Source organism: Pogona vitticeps, chromosome 14, assembly GCF_051106095.1.
Source record: "Pogona vitticeps strain Pit_001003342236 chromosome 14, PviZW2.1, whole genome shotgun sequence".
NCBI classification, from domain to species: domain Eukaryota; kingdom Metazoa; phylum Chordata; class Lepidosauria; order Squamata; family Agamidae; genus Pogona; species Pogona vitticeps.
The window spans coordinates 10,544,067-10,559,644 of NC_135796.1; the positions used below are offsets into that span (position 1 = coordinate 10,544,067).

General features: G+C 46.4%; 2 protein-coding genes across 3 annotated transcripts in view; one reads left to right on the plus strand and one right to left on the minus strand.

Annotated features, from left to right (window-relative positions):
• Nucleotides 1–15,578, plus strand: part of LOC144584783 (uncharacterized) — a 205,507-nt gene that overhangs the window by 94,768 nt on the left and 95,161 nt on the right. The gene's annotated exons all lie outside the window — the stretch shown is intronic.
• Nucleotides 4,712–15,578, minus strand: part of SLC25A1 (solute carrier family 25 member 1) — a 48,739-nt gene continuing 37,872 nt past the window's right edge. For both annotated transcript variants that reach the window (XM_020814499.3, XM_078381673.1), the window contains exons 4-9: nucleotides 14,601–14,739; nucleotides 11,493–11,577; nucleotides 9,836–9,940; nucleotides 8,919–9,034; nucleotides 6,796–6,869; nucleotides 4,712–5,853 (exon numbers count right to left, since the gene is read on the minus strand). In XM_020814499.3, coding sequence (XP_020670158.3) covers nucleotides 5,739–5,853; nucleotides 6,796–6,869; nucleotides 8,919–9,034; nucleotides 9,836–9,940; nucleotides 11,493–11,577; nucleotides 14,601–14,739 — 634 coding nt within the window. In that variant the 3' untranslated portion in view covers nucleotides 4,712–5,738. The remainder of the gene's footprint in view (nucleotides 5,854–6,795; nucleotides 6,870–8,918; nucleotides 9,035–9,835; nucleotides 9,941–11,492; nucleotides 11,578–14,600; nucleotides 14,740–15,578) is intronic.

The following is a 15,578-nucleotide window of genomic DNA, read 5'->3' on the forward strand; positions in this document are numbered from 1 at the left end:
ACTTGATGGCACATAACAAAAACAAGCGTCACTTGAAAACGAAAACAAAACCCGTATCTTAAATGTGTGTTCATTAGAGCTTGCCAATGTTACTAGTCTGGAATCCCGGGATATCCCAGCCAGCACAACAATTAAAGAATCTTTAGCAAGTTTTGTATTTACAGCCACATCTAGGTTGACCTTTCCTGTAAGTGTCCTGCCTCTATAAAACACAAAAACCCAAGATACCAGCTTCAGTGGAGGGTGCTTTCATGACAAACTGCAGCAGGACAACTGTGAACACAGGTCACGAGCCCATCCAGCATCAGCAAACAGGAAGGGGACCAGATATTGATTGATGCCCTCTTGCCAGATGTTGAGAAGTCAACACGGCCATTTGGGCTTGGATTGGGCTGCGCTAATGGTATTGTTTTGCATCCTGCTCCGACTTTCTCCAACCCACTGAGTTTTTCCTCCTCTTCTAGTCCCATTCATTTATTTTACCCGGGTGATCAGTTGTAACGATCAGCTCATTAAAAATAGTAATTTAAAAATCCTATTCTGATAGAAGCATTCTAAAGGGGCTGACTTCCCGGTGTTTTGTGATCATTCATTCACTCCAATACTTCTGTACAGGCATATTCCCCCGCCCATGATTCTTTGACACATGCATATTTTAATTTTTAAGGGACGTTGGGTTTCTGTATTCCTTTTCCGGAAGCAACCAGGAAAAGCCCAGGTAGGTCAGGCCGGTCTGACGTCTAGCCGGTGGCCTCCCCAATGGGGCAAACAGTGGCCCCCGCCCCCAGGCAGAAATGCCTGCCTCCAGCCGGAGCTTCCGCCAGGCGGGATGGAGAAGTTGCTTGATCAGCAGGTTCCCATCTTTGTCAAAGCTGAGCGGACTAAGAGGGGCCCTATTGTATTCAGAACGTTGGAATTCTACATATGCACGTCAAGCATAGGGTTAAAAATGACTGACAGCTGAGGTTGGTGCCCGCGGGCCCTATTCTGCAATGGGCAGTCCTCTCTTTGAAACCATCCTTTCCAAATTCAGCTTAGACAGAATATTCTCAGAAGGAAAAACAAGAGACCCAGCTTGCCCTCATGTATTCTCAAGGACTGTGTCTCCCATTCAAAGTCCGCCCAGGTGTTGTGATCATCATTTGGTCCCACCACCTTCAGAGATGCATTCTGTGGGGACACTGGAGAGGGCCTTCTCCACCGCAGCCATCATGGTAGGAGAACAAGGCTGGCACACCCAAACATGTGCGATGTGCCAAAGGGGCCACCTCTAAACTGACCTTCCCCTGTGATGTCAGACCTGTTTCAAGAACCCATATACAGTGGTGCCTCGTTTAACAACGTTAATTTGTTCCAGCGAAATCGCTGTAGAGCGAAAATGTTGTAAAGCGAAAATAAAAAACCCATTGAAACGCATTAAAACCCGATTAATGTGTTCCAATGGGCTAAAAACTCACCGTCCAGCGAAGATCCTTCATACGGTGGCCATTTTCGGTGCCTGTATAGCGAGGAATCCGTCCCTAAGCACAGTGGGGAGCCATTTTGAGCACCCAGCTGTTTTGATCGTCGTAATGCGAAGAATCGGTTCCCGAAGCAGGGAACCGATCTTCGCAAAGCAAAAAAAAAACCCATTTAAAACATTGTTTTGCGATCGCAATTGCAAAAACATCGTCGTGAAGCGGATTCGTTGTAATGCGGGGTAATTCTTAAGCGAGGCATTACTGTATTGCTTGGGTGCCCACATGGGCTGAGATATTCATGCCGAGGTTCCTCGAGAAGGATGAGATGCTTGCCAGTCGGCTCAGTCCTGACCTTGCCCCTAATCTTAAGCGCCACATCTGAAGACGGAAGACTCCCACAAAGACAGCCCCATGGGGCCAGAAGCCCTGGGGAAAGCGGAGGCACCACGTGGAGAAAAACACCAGTCCATGCTGGCCGTTGTGTAGTACCTGAGGGCTTCTCGGAAGCATACAACTGAACACACAATCAGACTTTTGGCTTTCAGGAAACATTCCCCTGTTACCAATGTGTCGAACCCGTAAGATTGTGAAGGATGCAGCTTTCCTTCCGTGGTAACAAACCTGGAATTGTGAAGGATGCGGCTTTCCTTCCGTGGCAACAAACGTAGAATCCCACTTAAATGGCAAACGGTGGATAGAGCACACTCTCTCCCCTCACTTTCTGCCACCAGATGTTAAATTACAAGAGAGAGACAGATGGGAGGCAACCTCAGGATGGTCTCTGGATCTCGGTTGCCTCAAAACCTTGCCTTCCTGGGGCTACCAAGATGCCACCCTGACTTGGTGTCTCTCCAGCTTTTGGGCCCCATCTCAAAGGGTTGAAGCACTGCTCCTAAAGCTTCGTTAAGGAAGTAACATCTTTAAGATAAAATATGGCAGCATTTTGAGCTCCATCACCCTCTGGCCCTGCTCACCGAGAGAACGCTCTCGGGCTCAACGATGTTCCACCCCTGGTTTAGAAGGAGGTGCTTGTCTGTATCTCGGTGTTTTAGGTCTCTGGTTGCAGAACCAGAGGTGGGGAGTTCGATTCCCCCTCTAGGCCTCCTTGATCAAGGCTGGACTCGGATGATCCATAGGGTCCTTTCCTGCTCTGCAGGTCTAAGGCCGAGACAAGTCTTCCTCCTAACTCTACCCGCTGGGTTCAGAACTCCTTCTGCGCGCCTGTGGAGAACGACATCGCCGGGAGTTTCCAAAAAAATGACACAAAAGAGTGAACTGGCTTTATTAAACAGGCAACTTTGGTTTTATTATTTCGCGGCCTCGCTGGAGAGTTCAGAAATTCCAGAATCATTCTAGTGTCAAGCTGCTGGGGTACACAGTGTGAGGGGGGGGACAACATTTAAAACATTCAACTCAAGTTAAGGTAATAAAGAGAATCCTTGGTTCGCAGAGCGAGAGCCCCCAGCCCCAGCCCCCACGCTTCCGTTTGCCACTGGGTGTGTGCAAAAATAAAATAAAAACCTGGACATCATTCGGCCGTCTGCTATCAGACCTACAGGAGACAGAATGCCCGATGGTACATTCAAAGCCACAACCGGCTGAGGATCGGGGGGGGACTGTTACAGAGAGACAGCTCGATTTTTGTGAAATATTACAAAGAATAACATCTGTTCCTTACAGCTGACCTGTTTGCACGTGTTTGTTTGGTTTTGCAACGTTTCGGTCTTATTCAAAATGCTTCACACAGTTGGGGTTCCAATCCAAAAGTTCCAAGAATTAAGTGTAGAATTATATATATATATATATAATTCTACACTTAATTAATTAATATATATTTGGCTCCTCTGAATATACCTTAAAACGTAGCAGTGGAGAAGGAGAGAACCCTCTGGATTTCTCCTTTGACCAGGACTCCCATCAACAATAAGCTGCATTTAACCAACCAACCGTGTGCATCTAACAGGTGTTTGGGGCTGCAGGAAACGCCACCACCCCACGTGCCGAAAGAGACAAAGACATACAAAATTTGGCACAAACGTGGAATAGAGTTACCACGTGTTTCTCTTGGCACCTGGGCAACAGAAAAACAACAACGATGAAGTCCTCTCCAAATACAGTACAAGGATGAATCGGTCTGTGTCATGCTTGCCAAGCCTCTGTGTGCGTGAAGCTCAGGACTTGTGATGGCCCTCAAACCGAAAGAGAGAAAGGGAAAGCGTCCGTGGAGAGGGAGAGCAGAGAACGTTTGAAAAAGAAAAAAGAAGAAACGAGGAGAACCTTTCAAAGGCTCAAGTGAGGAAGTAACTTCATTGACTTTTAAGGCCAACCCTACTTCTCTCTCCCATTCAGAAATGTAAACAAATGAGCTCTTACGGAATGAGCTTATGGGGTGGGCAGGGAAGACGGTTTCTGCGCAATGCAGCAGGAAAACTCAAACAAGCACAGACTTATGTTCCATGGGGGAACAGGGTCCCCAATGTTTCAAACCCTCCTTGAATGCAAAAATGGAAAACCACAGGTCCCCCAGTCCTGGTATAGAAGGATCATGCATGGTCTGTATAGGTCATGTTGCCATCTCCGAATAGGGGTGATATTGTGGTTGGCATCATAATGGAGCTAGCAGGTGCTAGGTGCTCACCACCACCTCCTAATCATCTGCAGCCGCTGCCACACCAACACTAACCCATCAGAACAGCCCCCCCTTCAACATTCTTGACACTGTGTTCTGCTGCCAACCCACAGCAATGGGCATTCTCCTCTCTGCTCTGGCATCTGCTAAAACACAGGTGGGTAAATCTGTGGATTACAACTCCTATCTTTTTGCTGGCTAGGGCTGACGGGAATGGTAGTATAAACAGCTGGAGGGTCGCACCTGTCCCAAAAGGTGGCATCAAACACGGCTTTCATTATTTGGACGTTTCCTGCAACGTTGGCTTGCCTGCGCGCTCGTGAATGCCAACGGCTTTGGGGCAAACGCCAAGGCCAGTGTGTGTTGTGTCTCCTAACCACTGGGGTAGCAGCAGCTCTCTCACCTGGCATGGTACCTGCCGGCAGGTGGTGCCAATGGGCCAACCGGCCACGTCCGAGTAGGGCTCACACAGTACACAGAGGCCTTCCGAAAGCTGGAACGGCTTCTTCTCCTCTTACGCTGAAGGCAAGAACCTTTACAGAAAGAACTGCTCTCTTGTCCCGTCGCAAGCCAGTAAAACTGACACAACAAACAAGAAACAACAAAAACCCACCACCACTCAAACGATGCAATGGTCCAATCTATTATTTGAGCCGGAGGTTCACGATGCTCACTGCTGGGTAACAAGAGAAGGCAGAACCACAAAAAGCTACAAGTAGACGAAAGGAAGCTGATGAAGGATGGCTCATGGAATGTATTCAACTTCTGTTCCACCTCCCACCCCCGTCAGGGTCCCCAAGTATTTCTGTGTTCCTGTGAAAATGCCCGTGTTTAATCATTTGTGGGGTGGGTAGGCAGAAGTGAGATAAGAGAACTAGAGACAGCCCTACAGCTGATTTCCCTTGGCTTGGCTCTTTGGCTCTTCTGGGTTGAGCGACCCCCCAACTGTAAGCCAACAACGCTTCTCCGGGCCTCCTTGTCCGATTCAATAAATGTCACGGACGGAAGCCTTTCTCCTGGTCATCTTGGAGGAGTTCCCTCCCAGCCGACCACCCCATGCCATTTCCTCCTTTTGACAAAGCCCCAGCAAAAACGGCACGAGTCACAAATCTCATCCCAAATCACCTTTTAAAACGAATTATCTTTCCTAGAAGAGTTGGCTTGCTTTTGCCGTGTCGATCTCTGAGGGACGTCTTCCTCCCCTCTCTTGTGGCAATGAGGTAAACCCCTGCTCAACCTCCACACTCCTAAGATGGCATAAAACGGTGCCCTATCACAACGCATCCTCCACCCCCTCAGCTCCTTCCTGCCCCAAATCCCACTGGTTATGTAATAGTACAATCAATAATTTACGAAGAAAACAATCCTCAAAATCTCCAGAGTTCATTCTGATAAATGTTGTACGTGCCCATGAAGCTTAATAGGGAAACAGCAGCTTGCGGACGTGGATGAGTGTCCTTTTGGCACCGGCGAGGGGGCCAGGATGACTGGCGACCCCTTCAGATGAAAATAATAATAATACAACAACAACAACAACAACAACACACACACCCTAGAATGCCTTCTGTGGTTGGTCATGCCTTTTTCCCCCAGCTGTTGCCCGCCTGGTGGATGGGGAGACGGCGCTGCTCTCGCCCGCTGGCCAACGCTCAATCCGTCTTCCACACCTTGTTGAGGATTTTGACCACCTCGTCGTAGATGATGAACACAATGGCCACGTCTAAGCAGACCCGGCCCAGGCGGGGGATGGTGCCCTTGTAAAACCTACACGAGGGAAGAGAGAGGGAGAGATTTTCAGAGAATCCATGGAAGCTCTTAGTAGAACATGCCAAAAATCTAGTCTTCTTGTGATGTCCCCCCCCTCCCCAGGGTTGGCACCAAAACATGGCCTCCTGGGGCATCTTGCCAGGGCCCACCAGCCGTTGCCAGTGAAAGATCAATAAATGCAACATGGTGATGTTTAGGAATGGGAGTTTTTGGACTACAAACCCCATACTTCTCCATTCCGTGAGCTCCATCTGATGGACAAGACACTTTACAGAGACCTAAGTGTGGCTCGCCTGGGAGAAAGGTCTCCACCGGAAGGCTCTGAGACTTAGCTAGGCCTAACTCTGCCTCACTTCCTGCCTCAGTGCTAGCTGGGAGCTTCGATTCTACTCAATGCCCAAGGCAGGCTGGGGGCCCAGGAGATGCAGGACCTCCTCTACCTCCTCCATGCCAAAGACAGACCGGCCTTCTGGAACTCCTGACATAAAGCATAGAAGTTCAAATAACCCCAATCACCGCTGAGCCGTGGTGCTAAGCAGGGTATTACGGTACTTTGCAGAACACTTCAGGAAAATAGATGCAGAATGATGCTGCAGCTGGGCTTCTGATGTGTTCACAAATGGGGCTCGGCACTATCTTCTTTTTTCCCCCCTGGACTGCATTGTGGGGTAAACAGTTACCAATAACTAAGTCAATCTCCATATTGAGACCGGACATGAATGGCACCCCTCCTGGGCACAACAGTTGGCTTAAAGTTAAGAAGGTCGCCGTTCCCTCCCTATCCTGTTTTAGCATCTCCTAGACAGAGGAAGGCTTTAGCAGGATTGGAAAACTTGCCCATTTTTTGGGTGGCATTTTGGCCAGGCCTAATAAACATTCCACTATGCAGTGGATTTGGGTGTGTGGGGGTGGGGTGGGGGGAAGACATGCAAAACTCACGCGAGGGGTCCTTCGTATTTCATGATCTTATAGGCACAGTCCCAAGTGCTCTTGTATTTGTGCGCCTCAAGGCCCTGCAACAGGTGGGGGTAGGGGTGGGGGAGAGAGAGAGAGAGAAACAGAGAGAGAATGGTCAACCACCTCGATTCACAAGACGATTAGGAAAAATCGAGGTGCAGGGTATCAGACGACAGTCATTTATTCACAATCCCATAGCTCGTCTCCATCACATTCACCTTGTTCCATTTATTTTAGCTGAAACTCGGGTCCCAGCAGGAGACAACAGAAGTTACTCCTAAATAGATGTCCCATTTTCTATTTACAGTGGTGCCTCGCTTGATGACGTTAATCCGTTCCAGCGAAATTGTTGTAGAGCAAAATCGTCGTTAAGTGAAATAAAAAAGCCCACTGATATGCATTGAAAACCATTCAGTGCATTCCAATGGACGAAATACCTGCTCGTCCAAGCAAAGATTCTCCATAGGGAGGCTATTTTCTGCTCCCTGTATAGCGAAAAATCCATTTTGCACAGCGGGCGGCCATTTTGGAAACCTGACAATCAGCTGCTTTGATCGTCGTAAAGCAAAAAATTGGTTCCCAAAGCAGGGAACCGATCATTGTAAAGCAGTTTTTTCCCATTAGAACACCATTTTGCGATTGCAAAAGCGATTGCAAAAACCTAATTGTCAAGCGGATTCATCATTTAATGAGTTAATCGTTAAGCGAGGCATCACTGTATTTGTTTAAAAATGGGGTGAACTCCAATCCATGCAAGAAATGATGGGGCTAATGGGAGTTAAAAAGGAATTATGGGGTAAGTCGGAAACCCTGCACTCCTGCTCTATAATAACAACAAAGTCATTCTCCATGTTGTATCATGAGATCAGGACCTTCCATGTAAAGGAAAAAAAGTCTGAGCCAGCCCATCAACTGGAGCACCATGGACAGCAATATTTTCTTCCAGACCCCACTTACAGAATCTGTTGGAAATATTGCAACCCGCATATGATGCCTTTGAGAGGTTTTGGCTGGGAGGGACCCTTCTGGACTGGGGTTGCTTTCAGTCAGTTCAGTAACAGCCAATTGTTCTGTCGTTCAGATTCTTTTTCCTGCCTTTTTCTAGTCATATAGGAATGAAGTGCATGTACTGAGACAGTTAAGTGCCAGTTGAGGTAAACTAATCAAATAAGGGGTGGTCTATTGAGGGGAAACTTGTAGCTCAATCTGGTCTGTAGCTCCATGAACATTTATCCGTGGTGTAATTAGAGCAAGTCTTTTATTAGACACTCAATTCTTTACCCACCCTGACCCAACAGAATCATTTATCCAAATCCAATGGATAAAGCTCTGCACTCAAAAGATTTCATTCAACTGGCAGGATCAGGTCCCATTAATCAGTTTGGCTCAACCTTCTTATAACTGAGGACCTCCAAGTGTATTAGACAACCATTCCCATCACCTCAATACAGAATATGTGGGAGCTGCATCGACGCAGCAGGCTGGGAAAGGCTGTTCAGGAATTCCACAAGGCGCACAACGTATTTAGGGCTGACATGAGGAATCCCTAAGAATGTTTATGGAAATTCTTCGGGAATACAGTGGTGCCTTGCATAACGAGCGCACCGTTTAACGATGAATCCGCATAGCGATCTATTTTTTGGGATCGCTAATGCGATCGCATTGCGATGTTTTAATAGCCTAAACATCGCATTGTGATGATCGGTAAGCATTTCGCTTACCGATCTTCGCATTGCGATGTTTGCGGAACAGCTGATCGGCAGTTCCAAAATGGCTGCCATGTGCCCAAAATGGCGGCCCAACCATTTTCATGCGATTTCCTCACTTACCGAGGCGGCGAAAATGGCAGCGCTATGGAGGATCTTCGCATAACAGTGAGTTTTCGCCCCATAGGAACGCATTAAACAAAGTTTAATGGGTTTCTATGGGGTTCCCCCCCCCGCATGTTCCCCCCTGCGATGTTTCCAGATAACGACGATTAATCCGGAATGGATTAACGTCGCTATGTGGGGCAGCACTGTAAAACATGCCTCTCCTTTAAATAGGAAGCTGGCAGACGGATTCACCCCATCCAGGAGCGGCCAGAGGCCAGGTGTTCAGCATACCTGCATCCTGGTCTTCACAACATCCAAAGGAGTATTGCCAAAAACACTGGCTGCTCCGGCAACCGCTCCAAATATGCCAGTGACCAAGGGGTTTATAGCTTTGTTTGGATCATCTCCTGAAAGAGCGAGAGAAGGCAGGCGTGAAGACAGAGAGCAAACTCCGAAGAACCGGCAGGTTTCGAACAACTTGCCTTAAAGCCGCCTTTGGTAGCTTGGCACAGCCATGCCAGCACCGATGAGAAGGATGGCAGCTAAAACCTCAGGGTCAAACCTGTCCCTTTGAATTTCACTCCATGTCTCATTTTCTTTTCCAACCTGAAGTTCATTTCACCTGTGACCACCACTTTTTGTGATTTTTTTTAAAAAACCATCCACACAAGAAATCATGTGCAATAACAGAAAGATAGTCTGCATATCGTGTGAGGTTCTAGCCCCCCTCTATTCAGCCCTGGTTAGGCCTCACCTTGAGCCTTGTGTCCAGTTCTGGACACCACCGTTTAAGAAGGATGCTGACAAATTGGAACAAGTTCAGAGGAGGGCAACAAGGAGGATCATGGAGACTGAAAACCAAGCCCTCGGAGGAAAGAATGAAAGAACCAGAGGAGTGCATGTACTAATGGGATGATATATAAATCAAATCAAATCAATAAAGAATAAACAAAATAAAATGGGCATTTGCAGCAACGCCCAAATGAATGACTAGCACCAGCACACCTTGGGAGAGAATGTTTGGTGGCTGTTGTGTTTGTTTTAGAAAATTTGTTTTTCTTCCTAGAGAAACTCCTTCCAGTCAATGGATTGTTTTGGACAATGTTTGGACTGAGGAAGAGCTAATCCAGCAGAAGAACAGGCAGGAGGGGTGGAGAGAAAGGAGGCTCAGACACAAGAAATATAATCAAACTGTCAGCCACAAATACCTTTGTACCAATTCCTGAGAGCTGTCATGACAAAAAAGCGAATGGCTTGGTTGGATCCTTGTTTTAGGACAGTGGCCGTCAAACCCTGATAAGTGCCCCTAAAGCCTGCAAGAAAAAAAAGAAATACAGAACAAAAGAGCATTATTAAAAGAAAGAAAGGGAAGGCAGACAGAGAGACAGACAGACAGATAGATGGATAGGAAGGAAGGAAGGAAGGAAGGAAGGAAGGAAGGAAGGGAGGGAGGGAGGGAGGGAGAGAGAGAGAGAAAGAAAGAAAGAAAGAAAAAGAAAGAAAGAAAGAAAGAAAGAAAGAAAGAAAGAAAGAAAGAAAGAAAGAAAGAAAGAAAGAAAGAAAGAAAGAAAGAAAGAAAGAAAGAAGGAAGGAAGGAAGGATGGAAGGAAGGAAGGAAGGAGAGGGAGGGGAAAAAGGAAGGAAATAAAGAAGGAGGGAGGGAAGGAAGGAAGGAGGAGGGAAGAAAGAAAGAAAGGAAAGAAAGAAAGAAAGAAAGAAAGAAAGAAAGAAAGAAAGAAAGAAAGAAAGAAAGAAAGAAAGAAAGAAAGAAAGAAAGAAAGAAAGAAAGAAAGAAAGAAAGAAAGAAAGAAAAGGGAGGGAGGGAGGGCGGGAGGAAGGAAGGATGGATGGATGGATGGAATAGAACAGAATCCAACCTAACTCCCTAATCAATGCAGGATTTACAGAGGCAGGCCTGGTAACTACAGCGATCCTGACAGATGGCAAATGGACTTCTGTTTACTTCCCGTGAAGTATAACTTAACAAGCAGCCAAGACAGCCCAACAGTGCCTGCCATGGGGAAGTTCCCATCATCATTCAGTCAAAACTTGTCTCCTTGCTGTATCTCTTGGAGGAGGCCTTCTGTCTTGGCCCCACCACCCTCCCAGCTGTGTACGGCAGGGACACGGGAGAGGGCCTTCTCTGTGGCTGCTCCCAAACTTTGGAACTCCCTCCCACAAGAGGCCAAGTCTTTGCTGTCCTTCCTCTAACAAAGAAAAAAATCCTTTCTCTTTGGGCAGGCTTTCTCTGAGGGCTGACTGGGATTTTCAAATAAATCATTGTGCCTTCTTGCTTTTTAATGTTTTTGATGTTCGATCCTTTCTAGTATCTGCATGCTTTTAGCTTTAAATGTTGTCTTTTAATAACGTAAGCCACCTTGGGTCCTTTTTAAGGAGAAAGGCAGAGTTTTTTAAAAAAAAAAACATATTTTTCTGTGTATAAGACTATACTTTTGTCTAAAATCTTTAGACTAAAAATTGAGGGTCGGTCATCTTATACACAGAAGTAAGCTGTGGAGAGAACAAAAACAAGTGGAGGGGAAAGCAGGGATCAAAGCGATCCTGCAGCGCTTTGATCCCTTTCCCCCTACACTTGCTAAGCCTCACTTGAGTTCTTAATGTTGGGTTAGAAACGTGGGAGGGGCGTCTTATACATGGGGGCGTCTTATACACGGAAAAACACGGTATTTTAAATAAATGTCCACCAATTACACCTAGTCCTGCACCCTGGAGCAACAGAGAAACTTCTCCTTCCTTTCGCTTCTGGCACAGATGCCATGGCCAATTTCCAAATTAGAGAAGCATCAAAGCATCCTTCCAGGAAGAAAAGTCAGTGGCTCACAACCACCGATCTCCTGCTCTCACCTTGTTCCCGAACAATCTCCCGCACTCCGTGGAAGAAACCTCGATACTTTGGCTTCGGGGAGCACTGGTCATGGATAAACTTAACCTGCAGAGGAAGAACAACAGAGAATTGACGAGCTAGGTCAGAAGGATTTCAATTAAAAGCCTGGAAGGCTCAGAGTTCTGAAGACAGAACACTGAACTTTGCAGACTGCAGGTCCCTCGTCTAAACCCCAGTATGCCCAGTTTGAAAAGCTAGCATAGATGCAGAAAAGCTCAACCTCCACTCTCCAAGCCAGACGACCCTGTGACCTGGGCAGAAGCAATGATCTGTTTTGATCTGTTTTGATATAAGGCAGTTCTTGCATTTTAAGAGAAAATGGAAACATCTATATACAGTCTCTGCCTGATCATTTTAAGAGCATTGGTCTTCCAACTGCTACTTGTCGTAATGGCTAACAGTGGAATCAGTGGCACCTGCAACAAAATGTTGCAGTATGGAGAACTGGTCTTCTGTATTCCAGAGGCTTACTCCATTCCATCTCTTCTCCTGTTCTCCTTGACAGGGTGTTCCTCCCTCCCTCCCAGTAACTTTATCAGCCTCCCAAAGTCAAAGTGTAGATTCTTTTTTTAATTAGACTGTTCCTGGATTTCTACACAGGCTGTTGGAGGTCGGAGAAAAGGGTCGGAGAAAAGGGTCGGAGGAAAGGGTCTTCCACTCCTTAATCTGCTTAATAGAATTCTCCTCTTCTTCCTACTAGGAGACCGGCAGCCTAGGAAATAATTCTGCATAATCCTTAGGAGAAGATGAAGTCAGTAGTAAAAGAGGAAATCTGGACATGAAATGGATTAACTCAGAAAAGAACCACTGCCTTTAGCTTGCATGACCTGAGCCAAGCTGTTAATGACACCTCTGGGAGTTTGCCTTAGGTAGCTCTAAAGGTCTGCCAACTCAACTCTGACGAGCCTCCAATTTTGTTATGACTACCAGAATCACAGATAATGTGACCCCCCCAAGAGCCTGAATCTCTAAGCCGTTCAAATTAATCAGACTACAGAGTTCTAATGGCTGTGAAAGCGGGACAATTAAGAAAGGTGTCAGGGAAAAAATATTGATTCATTTGACATGTGGTGCTGGAGGAGAGTTCTGTGGATGCGCTGGACTGCCAGAAAAATAAACAAGTGGATCCCAGATCAAATCAAGCCTGAACTATCTCTGGTGGTAAAAATGTTGAAACTGAGGGTGTCCTACTTTGGGCCAATCATGAGAAAACAGAATTCTCTGGGGAAAAAACAGTAATAATGGGAAAGGTGGAAGGCAGCAAGAAATGAGGAAAACCAAATACGAGATGAACTGACTACCTAAAGGAAACCACAGACCAGTTCACAGGAACCCTTGTAACACAACAGCCTCTTTCTTAACAGTGGGACAGACTAAGAACACAGCCTCCTCTCTGGAATCTGCCAGTTCCTGTTCTTTCCCAGAGGGCCTTCTCTGTGGCTGCTCCTAGACTATGGAACTCCCTCCCACTGGAAGCCAGGCTGGTCCCATCTTGGCTCTCCTCCTGTAACCAGGTGAAAACCTTTCTCTTTAAGCAAACTTTCCTTTAAATGCCTAGTTGTACCAAGGTTTTTTTTAAGGGATCATTTTATTCTGTTTTATTATTTGTGTGTTTAATATTGCTCTTATAAATCACATAAGAGCAATATAATATTATGTTTTAATATATCTATTGAATGCCTTTTAAATATTGCAATAATTTATTGTTTAACTTTTAACTTTGTTTTAATCCTGTAAGCAAGGTGGCATATAAATATTTTAAATAAATAAACAAACAAACAAACAAACAAACAAACAAACCACATGATTCAAGTTTTATGCCTCTGATATGTTCTAACAACTTACTTATTCTGTATATCTTATATAATGTTTTTATCTTTGTATTTTCGGGTCTATGATCGTATAATAAACTATGCACACATAAATAAATAATAAGAGCCCAAGACACAGCCATGTTGACTAGAATGATGGGAGATACAGTGGTGCCTCGCATAGCAAGGTTAATCCGTTCCAGATTAACCCTCGCTATGTGAAAACATTGCTGTACGGAACGGGGAAGTTCCAAATGGGCAAAAAACTCACCGTTCAGCGATGTTTCCAGGGTCCGGCAGCCATTTTCGCACCCTCGGTAAGCGAGGGCAGGGTGCGAAAACGCTGCACGCGGCCATTTTGGGGCTTCCAGCGGCCATTTTGGAGCCGCCGAACAGCTGATCCGCGGGCATCGCTTTGCAAAGATCGGTAAGCGAAACGCTTACCAATCTTCACAATGCGAGTTTTGCCCATAGGGGCCATCGGTATGCGATCGCATTTGCGATCGCAAATACCTCATCGCTATGCGATTTCGTCGTTCTACGGTGTGCTCGTTAAGCGAGGCACCACTGTATAGTCCAAAACACAGTGAGAGGTCTAGGACAGAAAACAAGGGTTCAGGCTTGAGGCAGGCCTTATCTGGAGACTGAATCTGTCCCTTTAATGCAACCAATATTCTAAGGATGTATACCATTTCCCATGTTGCTCTTAAACCCCATCCAGTCCTCCACACAGATCTTGGCGAGTGTAGCCCAAAAACATCTGGAAGGCTACATCTTCATTCAGTTGAATGACTGCCCTTCTTCCAGTGAGCTCCAGGTGGCATACGTCTCCTTCCTTCTATTATATCACAACCACCCTTGTTTTACAGCCAGGGACGGACCAAAGATCACTCCATGGCTTTCATCTCCATGGAGATTAGAAGTCAAGCCTCCAAATGCTCTAGCCACGATACCACGTATTTATCACACTTAGTGCACAGAAAGTATTTATCACCTTTTCATCCTACCCTCCCATTAAAACAACTCAAAACGGAACCATTAAAAATCTGCACACGGACAACACGTGAAGTAGCTCTGTTAAACCAAGATGCCTTAAAAATGAAAACAGATCTGAATATATTTGGGAGGAGGTGGTATATTTCAGGGATAGAACTCCTAGTACCTCCCATTCCAATAGTAATTCAGGGAAAAACAAGGCCAGGGGTTTTAGCAACAAGCTGGCAGACCACCCATCTGGAGAGTTGTGTGTATTTTTACCTTGATCGTTTCCATCGGACACACCACAACCACCGCTTCCGCCACGCCGGCTCCCAAACCGGCCAGGAGGCCCCTGGTGCTGTCCAGCTTCCCTTCTGCATCTCTCATGTGGTTGCTGAGGAACTCAAACATCCCAAACCTGGCACGGGAAGAGAAGCAGCCCATGTAAAGGAGAAGAATGGAATGTGGTTATTTTCAAGAAAAAAGCAAAGCACACCCAATGCAAAGCTAAGAAGGTAAAAGGTAAAGGTAAATGGTCCCCTTGACATTTAGTCCAGTCGTGTCCGACTCTAGGGGATGGTGCCCATCCAAGTTTCCAAGCCGTAGAGCCAGCGTTTGTCCGAAGACAGTTTTCATGGTCACGTGGCCAGCACGACTAGACACGGAATGCCGTGACCTTCCCACCGAGGTGGTACCTATTTATCTACTCACATTTCCATGCTTTCGAATGGCTACGTTGGTAGGAACCAGGACAAGGGACGGGAGCTCACGCCGTTGCATGGATTCGATCTTACGACGGCTGGTCTTCTGACCTTGCAGCACAGAGGCTTCTGCGGTTTAACCCGCAGCGCCACCACATCCCCGAAAAAGCTAGGAAAGTCAGCTCTTAAAACTATGTTTTTTTATCATTCCAAAGCCCCATGTTATATGCCGTCAAGTACTGCAACTCTAACAGGCCTTTCAAGGTAAGTGAGACATTTAAGGAGTGGTTTTGTTCTGTTCCCGGTAAGTTTCCATGACTGAGTAGGGATTTGAATTCAGGTCTCCTAGGCTCATTTCTCTATTGGCTGCCCCACATGGGGCAGCACCGTGCTAACATGTAGCAATTGGCCCCCCAAGACTCAGCAATAAGATAATGCCCAAAATCCTACTGATATTGGTGTAAGGCTTGGATAACTTCCTGAAGCTAATTGTGAGCAATTGATAAAGTGCTGGAATGAATCTTAGTGGTTTGCCTGGTCACGTGCTTGATTGCAG